Genomic DNA, 17,946 nt, shown 5'->3' on the forward strand with positions numbered 1-17,946 from the left:
TTTAAATGTTGACTTCTCTCTAGCCTTCTGGGTCAGAGGGACTGAGTGCTCTGTAACATGTGTTCTGCCTGGCTTGTCGGTGAACAGAACCCTATGCTGCACACTGCTCTAGCATAGTCCTTTGCTTGCACCCTCTGCTGTACACTGAGCTGAAATCCTATTTCAACTTGCTCTACTGTGCTCCCCTGCTAGAATCCCCTAGGAGGTCAGGCAGAGAATTGCTCGCCGGGTCCCCCATCAATGGGCTACAGATAGCCAACACCGATGCCACACTTTGTGTAAAATATTCCTTAAGCATATTGATATGATAAGTCCTATTTCTACCTGTGTCTCCATTTAACTGTACAATGTAGTGTCACGGTAGACCAGGTCTTACCAACAAATTAATACCGAGATTCTGGACTGAGCATATTGGTAAAGCCGAGATGAATCTGACTAGGAGGGGGCTGCAGGCATTCTTATAGGGTTACGGGTCCTATTCCTAAAACAAACAAACAATCCTCTCAAGGGAACAACTTTTTCCTACTATCCCAGACTTGCCAGTAGTTCATAAAACAGGCAGAAGTTGCTTCCCGGTCTGCTAAGAGCATAAATTAACCTCACACCTGAGCTACTTAGCATACCGAGCCCAACCTCTTACCTGGTGACACTAAGTCTGGGGTTTGGCTACCGAGTGTAAAGCGCCCATACAACGGTAACTGGTACTTACAAATATCCTGGCCACCCTAACACATAGGGTTTCTGAGGCTTTTCAACTCCAGACTTCTCTAGATACTGGGGCACCAACCTAGCAGGGTGCCCTATGATGTACGGAGAGGAAAAATCCCTCAGCTCATTCATCCATAACATATGGGCATGTTAATGGATTCATTGCTTGACCGGCAGGAAAGGGTTCCTGCCTTTGAATTGAAAACACCATAGGAATACAGTTTATTTATAAATGTATGTTCTGCTTATGAAACAAATATAAAACACATATGTATCTTCATAGTTTCTTTTTACCTAGCTGCACTCCAAAAATTAGAGTGCTAGCTCTTTTCTAGTGCAAGTTATCCATTTAATTGAAGGGGCTCTGATGTGGGTTGCGGTTTGACCTATAATCGGTCTGGGTTACAAGCCGGTATACAATGTATCTGTCCAGGCTTTTGATTGGTAACCGCAGATGCGTGCCACCAATTCAACTTAAGTGGAAAACAAGACGGCAGGATACCATGTATTAAGAAGGCACTTCAGCTAAACCGCAGACCACTTATTCAATTGACTTTGCGGTTTCAATGTCTGTGGTCTGGAAACTATATATCTATCTTTAAAACTGCTACTTATTCGCAGGCACACTTCTTCAATTTAGCGCTTGGCACAGCGCTAGAAGCTCCCCCTTGTGTCGCAAATACAGTTAGCACATAGTTCATTCATTCATTTAACTGCAGCTAGATGCTAAGCTGAAAAATAGGGACAATAAAGGTAGTGTAGGGGAAAACATGGTGTTATGTTGGCAATACATTTTAACCCGGTAAATATGTAATTATTTTATGCCCGTCCGCGACTCGGAAGCTCTCCCGGGAGATTATGTATTCAATGTGTGGGTAGAGAGCAGTGCAGGCCTGGAGTCCAGCAGTTTGAATAAGACACATGCAAGCTCTTGTATCAAATCACTAGACTGGTTTATTATAGATAACACAGAGTTATATAGACAAAAACAGTTCTAGAGGTTTTTTTGCTGAAGCGTCTTAGAGGTATTTGCTGACGTTCTCTACCTAATTTATTGCTACATAGATTAAATGTTGCTTACATTTGTGCCTTTCACTTATTTCAGAGGGAGTGAGGAAAGCAGAGAAGGGAGAAATGTGGGAGTACAGGGAGTGAAGCTTTGTTTATAAAAAGCTAACAAGCTAACCTTCTTCTCTTATCTTCGAGGCTAAGAGTCCTAGCAGATTTGCCAGAGCACCTGCTCAAGTTTTAAAGTAATACATTTTAAAAGTAAACCTGGGACAATGGGAGACAAAATGGATACTAAAATATATATTGGAGCAAAGGGAACAAAATGGTTACTGAAATTTATATTAACAGTTATCTCCATTTGTCATGAAAATGACAATTTACCTATTCTTCATTATGGTGATAAATTTCGGTATATTGTACCAGGGGTTCACTCAATATACTTGCTGGTACAGATACAGAGTTTTGTCCTTTGCTGATATCAAACAACGCATATACTTGTGTGTGGAGAATGGAGGGTTTTGTTTTCAAAGCATTACACAATTTTGACACCATCCACTTCGTCATAATTATTATCACAAAGATTGCAGTAAAAATAGTTACCACAAACACTAATCCCATTAGTAATTTCTTTCCTATTCCCCCCAGCCATGCCCCTAGGCCAAAAGTCCAGTCCATAGAACCAGTGCTTTCTTGAATATCATCAACCAGTTTGCTGAGAGAAGAGATATGTTTCTGGACTGAGACAGAGTGATCAGATAGATTAAAACAACACATGCCCTCAAAATCTTCACATCCATGTTCATGTTTCAATAATAAAAAGTCAATAGCTGCTCGGTTTGCAAAACAGCCTTTCGGGTACCCTGTACAGTAGATCAGACATTAATTCTTCTAATGCTTGGGAAGTATGGTTTAACCCCTTTGCTACTACACATGCTAGTTTCTTTATTGTTTTGCTATTAGCCATGGCCAATCCTGGCACGCCCACTAATGAAATAGCCAAACTTATTATTTCTGTGTCCGAGAGTAAATGTACATTGTGGTTGCAGTCCTTAGTCAGTGGTATAGTGGTCTTGTCGTGACTTGTCTTGGTCTGGTTTGGGGAACAATATTAGTCTGAGTCTAGTAAGAGCACATGAACCTCCTGTGATATTCCTTTGGATATAGGAATAGTTCACATAACCACAGGAAAATAACCAACCCAGGGGGAGTTTTACTTGTCTGATATGGCTTGGGGTTATTATGGTGTTGTTGCAACTCATAGTGTTACTGATGTCTGTACAGTTGCTATCAGTCCTGTTACACAGAATAGCTGTCTGTCCGGTATTGCCCTTTCATCTGTAATCTGGTCTGCTGACATTTTCCAATCCTTTTAGGGTTGCATGTCATATTATTACATCTCCTTGGGTTATATTGATCTTTATGTGTGTCATGTTTGGCCAAATATTGTTTCGTGCTTCAGGGCAGTAACGGCAGAATTCATATATGGATAAAGACTGTCTTATGTCAGTTTCCCATGCATCTGAGTCATTGTAGGTGGCATTAAAAATCTGTAGCAAAACACTACTTGGTGTGGACACTGCAATTAAACAAGTGGTTATAATGTCTGCAGTGCTAGACATATCTGCTAGACAGAAATCTGTTACATTCAGGACATTCTGCGCTATATACAGTATGTCCACATACTTGTTTTTATTCCTAGAATAGACGTTGCCCTTCGATGTCTGATTTCTACGCTTTGTGTGGGGAAATCAGAGAGGTTTGCATAACCCATTCAGTGACTATTCTCTATATCAGTGAACAACATATTAGTTTTGTTTTGTAGTATGTCTGTCTTTTGCATAGTCAATTGTACATAGTCCATACAGTATACAGCCCATACTGTGATAGGGGTACATATAGTAATACAATTACGGTCCACCAGGCTCGTCACCGGCAGATGTAGTCTTCGCGTGAGACAGTTCCTTCAAACACTTGAGGCTGGATGCATGAATCCATGCTGGAGATGATTATGTGAGGACTGCTGTCCTGGTTATGGCTAGGATCACTGTGGGTAGTCCGTAGGGTGGTTCCACAGTCCCTCCTTTTATCGGGAGTCTCTTTACGACCACTTGATCTCCTGGCTTGAAGGAGTGCGTCGGCTTATCTGAGGGCAAAGGTAGAGAGGAAGATACATCATCATAGATGCTATTCAATTTCTGAATCAAATGTTGTACATATCCTTCCTGAATTTGTTCTATGTCTCCAACTTCCTTAGGGCAATACATAGCATGAGCCCAGGGAGTTGGAAACGGTCTTCCCATTAAAATTTCAAAAGGTGACAATTTGGTTGTACTGTTTGGGGTCATACGAATTTCGGTAATAACTGCTGGGAGAAATTCGGGCCAGTTCGCAAATGTACCGTTTGTCCCCTTTCGCAGTTTGTCCTTGATTGTGCGATTGGTTCTTTCCACTTGCCCAGATGACTGGGGGTGGTAAGGAATGTGAAATTTCCAATCTATTGCCAGTGCCTTTGCCACTCCTTGTGTAACCTGTGATGTAAAATGTGTACCTCTGTCACTGTTAATCTGTAGTGGACATCCCCATCTTGGGATAATTTCTTTACTTAATATCTTCACCACAGTCTTTGCTCCCTCGTTCGTTGTAGGAAAGGCCTCAACCCACATGCTAAACTGATCTACAATAACTAGCAAATACTTCAGTTTTCCTGCTGCTGTTGGCATTTGGGTAAAATCTATCTGCAACTGTTCCATAGGTCCAGTAGGTGGGGGTAGATGTTCGTGTTTGGCAGGTCTTGTGCCTTGTGTGTTGTTCCTGATACAAATGATACATCGTGACAACTGTGTCTCAACAACCTGATCTATATCTTTTACCAAAAATAACTCCGTAATTTGGTCACTTGTCACCTTTTTACCTTTGTGACCAAATCCGTGGAAATGTAAGATTAGGATAGGACATGCTATTTTGGGGAAACCTATTACTGACCCCTTCCTCCACATTCCTTCCTCATCTTTGGTCATTCCTTTGGATTCCCACAACTGTATATCGTCTTTATCTGCTAACTCTTGTAACATTCTCAGATCATAACCATAGACAACTGCTGGTGTACTGTAGTAACATATTCTGGGAACATATTTTGGTCCTGAGCAGCCATTTTGGCAATTTGATCAGCAAGCTCATTACCTCTCGCTTCGTCTGTGTCTCCTCCCGCGTGACCCTTACATTTGACAATAGCAAATTCGCTTGGTAACATCATGGCATCCAATAACTGGGTTACCAATTCCGCATGTGAGATGCCTTTTCCATCTGCACTTACAAAACCTTGTTTTCTCCAAATTATCCCAAAATCATGCCGTTGGCTGCATAGTCTGACAATTTCATTAGTTGCTTTACCAAATCATCAGGCATAATTAAAGAGCGGACCTTTAAACCTGCCGTGTCATGCTGGAGGAGAGACAAATCATACTCTTCAGATGGTAAATAGGGTGAATCCAAAAGAATTCCCCCTTTGTCATTAATGGTCAGGGTTATTTTCATTTTTGCCATCAAATTTCGTCCTAGTAGATTAACTGGACATTGCGGAATTACCCTGAAGTAGTGTTCCCATTGTTCTGTCATTTGGGGGTTAAATTTGACAGACAAAATAGGTGTTATAAAACATTTTGTCAGTGTACCCGATATACCCATAGAGGACTCGTCTGCTCGTACCATAGGTCCCTTGTAGGAAGATTTATTGAGACATGAGCGTGTTGCGCCTGTGTCTACCAAAAAATCAATCATTCTAACATTTACACATAGGGACAGTAATGGGATATCTAGCCACCCACTAGAAACAAGAGTTTGAGTGCAGACGAGGGTTTCTGTCCTCGGGCATCCCTATTGCTTTTGCAGTGGTTTTCCCTGACTCCAGGATACATTATACCTGGGGTTTTGATTGTCAGCCTGTTGCTGAGACTGTCCTTGGTAATTTTGGTACTGGTTACCTTGTCCCTGATAATTCCCTTGTATTTGATTTTATTGTTGTTGTCCCTGGTTTTGCATACCCTGTCCTTGTTGCTGATCATTTTGAGGTGGTGCCCAGCAATTCCTTCTCCAATGTCCTGGCTTCCCACAATTAAAACATTGACCTGGTCTGTGACATGTATCTCCTGACTAGTTTCTATCTCCTCTTCCCCTCTCCTGTCCTCCCCTCCCCCTGCCTTTATTATTATAATTACCACTGTTGTTAAACATAATTGTGGCAGAAATTTCATGAGGCGCAAATGCACCAGCAGAATCGCGAGTTGCGATCTCCGATTCTATTTTAGAAGGGCTCATGGTTTGCCAACCCGTGACTGTCATATATACAATCTTACTGTAGTCCGGGTGCAGACCATTCATCATGCTTTGGACATATAGGGTGGTTAATTTGTCCTCCGCATCGCGAGGTATTTGCATTCCTGAACTGTTAACCCACTCATCCTTGAATCGTTTGCAAAACTCAGGAACAGTTCTTCTTTCTGTTTTATTGACATAATGAGCCCTATATTCTTTTTTGACCTACCCTTACTTTTAAAATAGGTGCAAAGTGTTTCCCACATATCTGTTATAACACGCGGCTCTTGCCACGCAAAACCACCATCGTCCCCGGGGCGTGAATGAAAATATTTGTACACATCTTCCCATTTTTCCTCATCATGCCCTGTAAGGCAATCTAGACAAAAGCGAATGTCACTTCCCGTGAATTGGTACCCTTGAGCCCATTTAATCAGATACTTAATTTCTCCATTAGGGTTTTTATAGGGATCGGGACATCCCTTGGCCCAGGATTCCATTAAAGTAGTGTCCATAGATTGTAATAATACCTCTTTGCCCAATGTCATAAAAGGAGTAATCAGCTCGGGCTGTCCCCAATTGCCCATTTCATCTAGTCTGGGGCTGTCTTATCTTGGCTACGTGTGCGGTTAGCCACGGGTGATGACAAATTTCCCAACATATATACTGTGCACTCCTTTGTGTGGTTGCCGGAGTACTACCTTCCAGTCCCCTCTCTGTACCTGGCCCCTTGTGGCTTGAATGGGTGGACATTATAACTGATGACTGAGAAACAGCATCATGTGGGCTGGGGTTTGAAATCAACTGGTTCCTTGCGGCATGGTGGGTTATAGCGGCAAGTACACCATTGTCCATACTGGGGTACTGTCCTGCTGACACAGGGTACGGGGGCGGTATTAACTGCGGCGGCGGTGGTGGGGGGGCCATAAACATTGTTCCGTCGCCTTGGAATTCTCCTGGGGTCATATTTTAACCTATATTTTGCCACATGTAGCCATATACTTCATGTCCCAGCCAGGATCTGGACCAAACCATGACCATTCAGGATCCCCCAAACATACAGTAGACCCTTTAACATCAACATATGGAAAGGTGAAAAACTAACATCTCTAGGAAAAGGATGCAAGGACCTCATTGCCTCCGTCCATCCTGCTAAATTATCAACAAATGGGTCAACATAAAAACCTGATGTACATTGTTCGACATACTGTTTAGGTGTTTGTGTGGCTGGGTCATATTTGCGTGTAATAATAAGTGTCGCTGCGGGTGGCATTTCTGGCTTAGTAAAATTTGTAGAATATATGGCAGACTGCTTGGACTTAACCTTGTACTTTGGTACACTTTTACCATTATTATTCCCCATGATCACACAATAAATCTTATCACTTAATAAGCAAGCACAGCGTAATACACAGATAGCATAAATCTTATTACTTTACAAGCAAGCACAGCGTAATACATAGATAGAAATAAAAGCCTTATGCAGTTTCTCTAATTCTGTTCTCACCAACACATTGAATTTGTATGATGCTCAGGGACTTTCTAGGTGTAAGGGACTCTAACCCCTACGTTTAAGGGACTTTCACCCTTATCTTGGTGTAAGGGACTCTAACCCCTACGTTTAAGGGACTTTCACCCTTATCTACCAGTTTCGGTCCGGGGGCATAACCAGTGATTTATTATCACTCACAACTAAATTTAGGGGTCTCGTTCTGGATCGGGTGACACTGGTAATATAATACGGATAAAATGTATATCTCGTACTTACCCAGTGAGACCCGGTCCCACTTCTTGACACCAGATCTAAATATGTAATTCTTTTATGCCCGTCCGCGACTCGGAAGCTCTCCCAGGAGATTGTGTATTCAATGTGTGGTTAGAGAGCAGTGCAGGCCTGGAATCCAGCAGTTTGAATAAGACACATGCAAGCTCTTGTATCAAATCACTAGACTGGTTTATTATAGATAACACAGAGTTATATAGACAAAAACAGTTCTAGAGGTTTTTTTGCTGAAGCGTCTTAGAGGTATTTGCTAACGTTCTCTACCTAATTTATTGCTACATAGATTAAATGTTGCTTACATTTGTGCCTTTCACTTATTTCAGAAGGAGTGAGGAAAGCCGAGAAGGGAGAAATGTGGGAGTACAGGGAGTGAAGCTTTGTTTATTAAAGCTAACAAGCTAACATTCTTCTCTTATCTTCAAGGCTAAGAGTTCTAGGAGATTTGCCAGAGCACCTGCTCAAGTTTTAAAGTAATTCATTTTAAAAGTAAAACCTGGGACAAGGGGAGACAAAATAGATAATAAAATATATATTGGAACAAAGGGAACAAAATGGTTACTGAAATTTATATTAACAAACCCCTTCTGTCCCAGCATGGTTTATGGTTAACCAGCCGGACATAATACCTTTATTATTGGCCTGGTTAACCCTTTCACTGCTACACGTAGTTGCACTCATTCATCTTTCTGAGAACCGTTTACGGTCCAGACCAGGCAGACATTAATTTGTTCTGCCGAGTGGGCTTCCGAACAAGTATTTGCTGTCCTGGGATGAATGATCTGCTATGGGCATTTTGATCATACCAAGTCTTCTGCTTGGTCTGAGCTTCCCTGAGATTGCCCTGTGCTAAACCCATAAGCATTTCTAACTGGTCCCTGAGATCCATCACATTCTGAACGTGGAGTGGACAGGGTAAGCTTTATGAAGCAGGTGTCCTGTACCTAGTGAGGCTAGAGACCCCCAGTTAAGTGTGTATTTGTTGTATTTTGTGTATCATTGTGTGTCTGTTGGTCTCACCAGAATAAACCTAATTTTATTCTACTATCTTGTTCTGCCTAGCGAATTGATTGCAGACGGTAAAACAGTGTTAAAAGTACTGGTCTCCAATGACAATCATAATACCCACACCTGTAATTTTCAGTATACTCACCTCTGTGTACTTTGATTTAGAGGCTTCATTTGAATCACTAGGGTGAATACCTGTATGCACGCTATTCATGCTCACTGTCATCGACACATTGCCAGTAGAAATACAGATGCAGCTTTGAGTATTCTAACACTGCTTTGAAAAATCTGGGGCAATCTCCCAGAAATGCTGCAACATTTCTCTGACATTTCTGCAGAAAGACTAATGGCCAATTGGATTAACACAGCAGGGATCCCTGGTCAGTTTGAATGGGACCGCCAGGGACCCCCGCTGTGTTAATCTGATGGGCTATTAGTCTGTCTGCAGAAATGTCTCAGAAATGTTGCAGCATTACTGCGGTATTGCCCCAGAATTTCCAGAGCATGTGTTTGTATACTCATGGCTGCACCTGTACATATACCCAGGTGATCATTTATATACCATACTGTGATGGTGAGGGGGTAACCAAGCTCACTAATAAAGATCAAGTCAACTTGGTTGCCCCTGAGTGTCACGGTGGACCAGTGTTACGCCGATGCTCGCCACAAACCGGGACTGGACCGCAGGGCTGAGGTGGGGTTTTATAATCACCGACCTTAGTCCGCGCAGACTGATCCATAGTGCGCAGTTCGTAGTCGTACATCGCAGGGTCAGGATTGGAGAAGGCAGCATCGTCGTTATTGAAGCCAAAGTCGGGGTAGGAGAAGACAGGACAATCGATGGCCGAAGCAGGGTCGGGATAGAAGACATCCGGGTGGTCGTAGTCAGAGCAAGGAATCTGCAACAGGCAGACAGGAGTTCCCCGCTTCAGCTTAGGAGCGTGAGCGTGGGTGTGGCCTCTTACGCGAGGAGCGGCCTCGGCCCATGACGCCGGTCTCAGCAGGGGGAGACAGCAGGCTGGCCGAAGTACACCGCAGGGCAGCGTCGGGGAAACCAACGCTTCAGCGCAGAATTCCAAGGCAGGCCACTGCATAGAGATAGCAGCTGGCTGCAGGAAATTAAGGGTAACCACTGCTAGGAGAAAATGCAGTAGGTCCCAGTGCTGGCTAACCACGCTTCAGCACAGGAGACAGGAACAGGCCTCTGGATACTCAGAAACTAGGAAGGTAGAACACAAGGAGTGAGGCCTGGGCGGTTTGTGGCAGAGATGGTAACGTCCAAGGTAGGAGTTATGCTCAGCACTGGTTCAGTGCCAACGCCCAGGATATAAAGGGTGGAGATCCAATCACAGGAGGAGGGTGTGTGAGTATTCCTCCAATGATGGAGCACAGGGCAGAAGCTGCAATGAGAGACAGCACATGTGCCATTGATTGCCAGAGGAAGCTTTTGCAACTGCAGAAGTCTGCAAAAGCTATAATCAAATCCAGGAGCGGATTCCTTACAACCAGTACTTATTAACACTTTTATATTTTTGGGATTCTCGATTGAACACAAGTTGGGCAAAATAAATTGTCATTTATTTCCTTTATAGACTAGCACACGACAACCTCAGAATACACTTAATAATCACTTACTGGGATGGGGAAACAAAATTAATTGTCCTTTGAACGAAAGTGGAAGAAATAAAGTCTCTTGATTATAGTCCTTTTAGCTAGGTCGCAAGTTGACAACCTGATATTTCTTCCAAATGAAAGAAGTTCATTCTTGTTCGTTGGAATTCGTTCGGGAGTCACCAGGGCTAACGAATTCCTGAAGTAGGGGTAAATCCATAGTTACGATGTTGTTAACCCCTTGCGTTCTGGAACCGCTACCACTGTACTTGAACGGAATCTTGAGCAAAGCTTGGATAAGTCATGAATCACACAGGGGATAGATCGGCAGGCAGGTTTATAGGGCTTACAGTCCTATTCCTAACATTCATGCCCATTCCCCTCCATGGGAACCTTTAACCCACCAATCCCTGATTTTGCCAGAGTTTGCAGAACGGGCAAAAAGAGCATTCTGGTTTGAAAAGCGCATGTGTCAGCCTGACACCTATGCAGTTTACCATACAGAGGGTCCACCCCTGACTTGGCGATGCTCAGTCTAGGGTTTGGTCCCAAAGTGGGAATGGCTCATGCTGAGTACCGGGATCTGGCACTCAGCAACTTCCCGGCCATTTTCACACTTTGAATCTCTAAGGCTTTTTAACCCTGGACTTCACTAGACTAAGGGGGTCACACAGCTTACAGAGCGCACACCCAGCATCCACTCTTCTACTTCCACTCCTGCTGTGAGGCTCCTCCCCCATATACCGCACAGGTGTAATCAGAGTACTACCAGTGCTCACCTGGGTTGTATCAGCCGCACCAATCCAGAGAGGCTCCCTGCAGTCCTCCTGACCTGCCTCTATCCCTGATTGGTCAGGCCAGCCTTATCTAGCATCTCTGAGTCCTCACTCATTGCTCGACATAGTCTCTGTATGGAAGTGTTTGGTGTACTCTTGGTTACTTCAGGTTTTGACACGGCTCGTACAACTACCCCCTTTGGCTCTCGACTTCGGCTCTCCTTGGACTACGTATTCTCTGGCATCCCACGATCACGGCTTCGACTTCAACCTTCCTCATCTCTCCACTACCTGACCCCAGCAAGGCAATCACTATTCTACTATTATACCGGTAACGGCAAGTATTGTCTACGTTACTTACATCTGGCCTGGCAACGCTTAATACCACACTTCGGACACGCTCCCTTTGCTGCAGGTACATGTATTCCTACCACCCCCTTCAGCACAGGGGACGGGTCTGGTCTGTGGGCAACACCGGCATAACAATTATGCCTTAACCCCTTCATTGCCTTAGCGGATAGCCACTATGGTAATGAAGCAGCATGAATGTATTTTTAATAATATTGTCCGGGAGCAGGGGTTCTCCTGAGCTGAACCGCATTGATTTCTGGCTCAGGGACCCCTGCTTCCTGAGTTACAGGCCCCGGTATAAGGCATCCGATGCTAGTGCCGACGCCATCTTTATAGCGTCCACGTCGCGTCTTGGATGCTATAAAGATGGTGACGACACTTGCATCCGATGCCCCATACCAGGGCCTGTAACTCTGGAAGCAGGGGGTCACCGGAGGCTGAAATCAATGCGATTCAGCTCAGGAGACCCCCTGCTCCCATACACTATTATAATGTAGACCATATGACAGAGGCTCTAGTAGACCATGTGACAGAGGCTTGGGGAATAACGGATATGATGTCATTGAAAGCCTGTCACATGGTACTAGAACCAATCAGAGTAGGGATAGACTTCGCACACTCTGATTGGCTACCGTACCATGTGAGGGCGGCCATGTTTCTTTTAATGACGTAATCTTAAAGGCAATTGAAGCAAAGCCATTCTGATTGGCTGTGCTTTCATTGCCTTTAAGTGACGTCATCATTTTTTTTTTGCATCGGCCAAAACACATGGTTTTCTGGGCCCAATCAGGGCCGTGGGAACCATGACGAAAATGTGACGTCATAGGCTTTTAAAAGCCTATGTCGTCTCATTTTGAAGCCAGACGCCGAGGAGGAAGGACCTCCGGAGAAGAAAGAAGACCAGGGCGTGGCAGCAGACGGGAAGAAGACCTCGGAAGAAGATAGAAGAATACAGATGAAGATGGATTACAAGTTGAAGACCCCTGGATTGTCGTGTTTTATTATTTTAATGTTTATTATGTTCTGTATGCGGTTAGTACCTTTGCGGTTAGTATTCTATAAGGTGATGAAGGGGTTCATTGATATGTGAATGTCATTGCAATGTATTGGCTATGTATTATTTTGGCAACGTACCACAAGGATGATGCTGGCGACGGGGCCTTCTTATTGATGAGGTTAGTAGAATTTTCTTTATTTTACTATGGTATTTAATGTGTTTTGTCGTGTTTTAATGTGTTTAATAATGGCCAAATAATGTATTATCCCTATGTGGATAATAGTTATTTGGCACATTATTGTACTGTATGTGTTGGGGAGGGTGGAGGGGGTATTGGCCCCAAGGGTATGTGGGTAGGCCTCCTTTGTGGGTAGTGGGTGAGGGTGGTTAGGCCTCATGGGGTGGGGGGGTCGTGGGGTAGGGTATGTGGGTGAGGGTGGGTTAACCCCTTAATGACTGTAGCGGTTAATAACCGCTATGGTGATTAAGGGGTTAGGGGACATTACATTGGATGTTTTTATTCTTGTGTCTGTTTTGCAGAAGCAGATGGGGCATGGGCAGGATGAAGATGAGGATGGCCTTCATCGTGGCAGCCGGACATGGGTGAGTGCTACATGTATTTAATGTATTTATTGTTCTGTATGTATTTTAAATGGACAACTGCATTATTATCCATTTGTGGATAATAGTAATGTTGCCCATTACTGTATTGTATGTTGTGTATTGCTATGTTTATTGGGGGCAATTGTCCCCAATAAACATACTATTATGCGTTAACCCCTTCATTGCCTTAGCGGCTATCCACAATGGTAATGAAGCAGCATTCATGTATTTTAATAATATTGTGCGGGAGCAGGGGGTCCCCTGAGCTGAACCGCATTGATTTGTGGCTCAGAGACCCCCTGCTTCACTGGTTACAGGCCCCGGTTTGGGGCATCGGTTACAGTGTTGACGCCATGTTTATTGCGGGCACATAGCATATGGGACGCTATAAACATGGCGGCGACACTGCCCACCCGATCACACATACCGGGGCCTGTAACTCGGGAAGCAGGGGGTCCCTGGTACACAAAGCTATGCGGTTCAGCTCAGGGGACCCCCTGCTCACTGTACAGTATAATAAAAAAAATATTCATGCTGCTTTGCTACATAGCAGATAGCCGCAAAGGTAAGGAACGAGTCTTTATTGATATGGGTGTTTTATTCATAGTGTAGATGTGCAGAGGGTCTCTGGAGCTGAACCGCTTTGGTTTTAGGTCTGGGGACCCCCTGCTTCGATACAGGCCCCTTTATGGGGTGCCGGTATCCCTCTGCTTTGTTTACATTCCGCTGTCACGTGATCGGGACCCTTAAATGCAGAGGGATAACGGCACCTCATAAAGGGGCCTGTATCTCGGGAAGCACGGGGTCCCCGGACCTGAAACCAATGCGGTTCAGCTCCGGAGACCTCCTGCACATGTACACTATGAATAAAAATGGTTTTAAATATAATTTTTAATGTGCCGATGTTTGCGCCGAGAGAGCAGTGGATCTCTCTCTGCTGCAAACACATCTCGGCAGGGGACGGCTTCTCACCAGGTAACCGTCTCGCCACCAGTTACTAGCCATTTTATCAAATGGTGGTGGTGCATTCATTCACCAGGGATTCACCCCTTACAGCATACAGCGAGTTTAACACGCCAAAAACATGGCTAATTGCTAAACTGGCTAATGCATTTTTTCGCTGCTTACTGCATGATGCCCTAAGTGTGAAGCAAGCTCAACTGAAAACCCATAACTCCAGTTCCGTGGGGACCTGAGGGTTAGGATTTGGCAAGGATGTAGTCACTGCTCCAGCACGACTGCATGGCAATTTTCAGCCCTCTCCCCTCAACCGAACGGAGTAGGGTTGACTGTGAAAAAGTGTGTGTTTCCCATTAACTTCAATGGTAGCGGAGATCCTATTGAATTCTATGGCGGCGCCGGCCCTATTGATTTTAATGGAGAAAAGCCGCAAGTGAAAACTGCTACGTCGGAATGAGCAGAAACCTGGAACCCATAACGCCGGTTCTGTTCAACCTAGAGGGCTGAGATTCAGTCACCATGTAGTCCTAGTTCCGGCAGGAGTGCATGGCAAATAGCGACACTCTCGGGGTAACAGAACGGAGTCAGGGTAATGGTAAAATTTAGGTTTCTGCCATTGACTTGCATGACAGAAAAAAGCCACTTTTGTAATGTGCTTTTAAACTGTGTTTGTGTAACTCCAGTCCAGTGGGTCGCAGCGAGTTGAAACTTGGCTACGATGGAGAGTCCCCTCCGGCATGAGGGTCTGGCAAGTTTCGGCCCGCTCGGCCCAGCCAAACGGATTATTTTAATATATTTAGATATTTAGGAATGTATTGTATTTTGGGTCTGGTATAAAAGCCGGGGGTATGTTAATGCTCAGGGGGGCGGCAAGTGGTCTACAATAAACCCCCTCATCAAAGGCTCCCCCACCCTTCTTGTGTATGCTAGCACAAAGGATAGCAGGACGTGGGAACTTGTGATAAGTGTTGTGTTTCACACCTTGGGACAAAGGTTTTCCTAACCCAAGCAGACTGGGTTACGCCAGTCTTGTGGGAGGGGGGCTAGGGAAATGAGCCCCTGATTAGAATAATGCACACCCAGTGGGCAGGTATTACTTTGCCTCTCAAGTGAGGTGGCAAGGAGGGATTGGGTGCAGAAAATTGTCATCCAATGCCTTGCACCCCATGTTAGGGTATGCGCCTGAAACTCCATATAAACGAGTGTAAGCTCTATGCCCAGTGTCTTTCGTGATGTCTTCGATTTTACCATCTACTTGATGCCTGATTGCTGTATGAATTGCCAATCTTGTACCTGATTGCTTCATTACCCAACCCCTAAGTAAGTGCTATATTTTGTCTGTTATTTGTATCATCTTGTGTGTTCACCTATCTAAGGAATAAACTATCTTTATCATATCTAAGTCGTGTTCAATTCAACCCAGATATTTTGTGTATATTATTACCTATCACTAGCTACCGTGACACCCGAGGGCTGGGATTTGGCCACCATGTAGTCATCGTTCCGGCATTACTGCATGGCAATTCCCGACCATCTGTGAGCAACAGAATGGAGTATGGTTAATTGTTTAATTTGGATTCCTGCCATTGACTTCAATGGCAGAGAAATGCAACTTCTGTAAATGTGCATTTAAAATCATTTATGGTAACTCCGGTTCGTGGGTCAAAGCGAGCTGAAAATTGGCCACCGTGTAGAATCCTCTCTTGCATGAGGATCTGGCAATTTGTACCCCGCTCGGCCCAGCCGAAAAGATTATTTTAATATATATATGATTGTGAAAATATACTGTATTTGGTGCCTAGTAAAAAGCCCGTGTAAGATACTGGCCCTGCAGTATGTTAATGTCCAAGGGGGTGCCCATATGTCTACACCATGGCCCCTGATCAAAGGCTCCCTGTGACAGAGTGAAGTCAACTCCTATCAGTTACGCCTGGGAGACATATGTCTGAGTGCTTCATCCAGCACTCATAAGGGTTAACTCAGGTGGAAGTTAGGAAATCAGAACTCTTTAGCTGACACCTGAGAGCCAGCAAGGTAGATAAAGGATCATGTGACTGGCAGTAGCTGCCAGAGAGAGAGAGAGAGAGAGAAGCACACTGCTGCGTGAGCCCTTAGCCAGAGAGATTTCACCAAAGACTACTTAGATTTCACCAAAGACTACTAATAACTCTGTTATTAGTCAGTTTTTCTCCCAAAGTGGAGCAGGATTTATTTTGTTAAAGGGACAGTGTACCCGCATGTTATGTTACTGTGGAGAAATAAGGCCACTGAACGTTTTTATTTATCCTGAAACTATACGTGTGGACTGTTCCCTGACCTTGGCTACAGGCCGTCCTGCCACAGGTGGTGTCAGAAGTGGGATTTCGGATGGCCCCTGTATCTGAAGGGCCACACAAATAAAAAAAAATGGAGAGTTTTTTTTCTCAGTTCCTTGAGCAACAGCTCCAGCTAGCAGAGAAGCAAGCAGAGCGACAAGCCCAGCAAGATGAGCGACAAGCCCAGCAAGCTGAGCGACAAGCCCAGCAAGATGAGCAACAGGCCCGGCGAGAGGAAAAGCTACTCCAACTGCTGGTTTAAGGCCCAACCCCAGGCAGACAAGGGATTCCAAATAACCCACCGGTGATGCTGCCTAAAATGAAGCCAAACAAAGACCCAGAGGCATTTCTCCTCACTTTTGAAAGGGTAGCCACGGCCCACGGCTGGACAGTTGATCGCTGGGTAACGACTCTGGCTCCACTCCTCATAGGGGAAGCTCAGGCAGCCTACTAGGCTCTTCCAGCGGATGAGGCCATGGACTATCAGAAACTAAAGGCTGCTATTCTGGATCGCCTAGGCCTCACGCCAGAGACCTACCGACAGCGGTTCCGGACAGTCAAATATACAAACCGAGACAGACCCCGGGTCGTAGCCCACCGCTTAGTAGACTTATGTACCAGGTGGATACAACCGGAAAAACATGACAAGGCAGAGATCCTTGAACAGTTTGTGCTCGAGCAGTTCATACAGATACTGCCACCCTCCTCCCGCTCCTGGGTAAAAAGACACGCTGCATTTTCCCTGGATTCAGCGGTCCGCTTGGTGGAAAACTTCCTGGGCGACGACACCCAACAGGATAGCTGGGAACGGCCGGTGCAAACACCAGTTGCTTCCAGTGATACTAGAGGCAGGAGAGCAGACAATCGAGGGGTCTACAACCTGCCAGCTCGGGAGATCCAGTCACCCAATCGGAAGACCCTTTCCCATCTCGGAGGGTTTCTGGTACAAACTCCTGCAGAGATGCCCATCCTGGGTCCGAGGCCACTGGATCACTCAAGGGAGGCCGCCACCCACAGTATTCCCCGAGAACCTGACTCCTGTCAGCCACACGGTGGAGAGGATAACCCCACCAACCAGAAGGGAGGACCCCATCCAACAGCGGAGAGGTCCAAACACAGAGCCCCGTCGAGAGCTTCCGTGGACGACCGAGTTTGCGGACTCAGGAGATGAGGAAATGGACTGTTCATATGGCAGAACCACTGCCACAGCTCGTCTCCGAGGGGACCACAATCCATGGTTAGTCCCAGCATCTCTGGAGGGGACAAAAGTAAACGCCATGCTGGACTCGGGCTCTGGAAAAACCCTGATCCTAGAGGGCCTAATTCCAAGCAATAGACTATCTTATGACTCTCCTCGGAATATTGAGTGTATCCATGGGGATACAAAGAGATACCCGACGGCGAACGTTACACTGCGTATCCAGGATCAAGAGGCTAGCCTACTAGTGGGAGTTGCTCCCTGGCTACCTGCTCCTGTTCTACTTGGCCGAGACTGGCCCTACCTCGAAACATTGT

At 45.2% G+C, this 17,946-nt stretch overlaps 1 protein-coding gene across 1 annotated transcript in view; it reads right to left on the reverse strand.

Moving 5' to 3' along the window:
* Nucleotides 1–1,639: 1,639 nt before the first annotated feature.
* LOC142487294 (polycystin-1-like protein 1) overlaps nucleotides 1,640–17,946 on the reverse strand; it is a 174,770-nt gene continuing 158,463 nt past the window's right edge. The window contains exon 6 of the mRNA XM_075586349.1: nucleotides 1,640–3,862. Coding sequence (XP_075442464.1) covers nucleotides 3,859–3,862 — 4 coding nt within the window. The 3' untranslated portion in view covers nucleotides 1,640–3,858. The remainder of the gene's footprint in view (nucleotides 3,863–17,946) is intronic.

Source organism: Ascaphus truei, chromosome 2 (assembly GCF_040206685.1).
Source record: "Ascaphus truei isolate aAscTru1 chromosome 2, aAscTru1.hap1, whole genome shotgun sequence".
Lineage (NCBI taxonomy): Eukaryota > Metazoa > Chordata > Amphibia > Anura > Ascaphidae > Ascaphus > Ascaphus truei.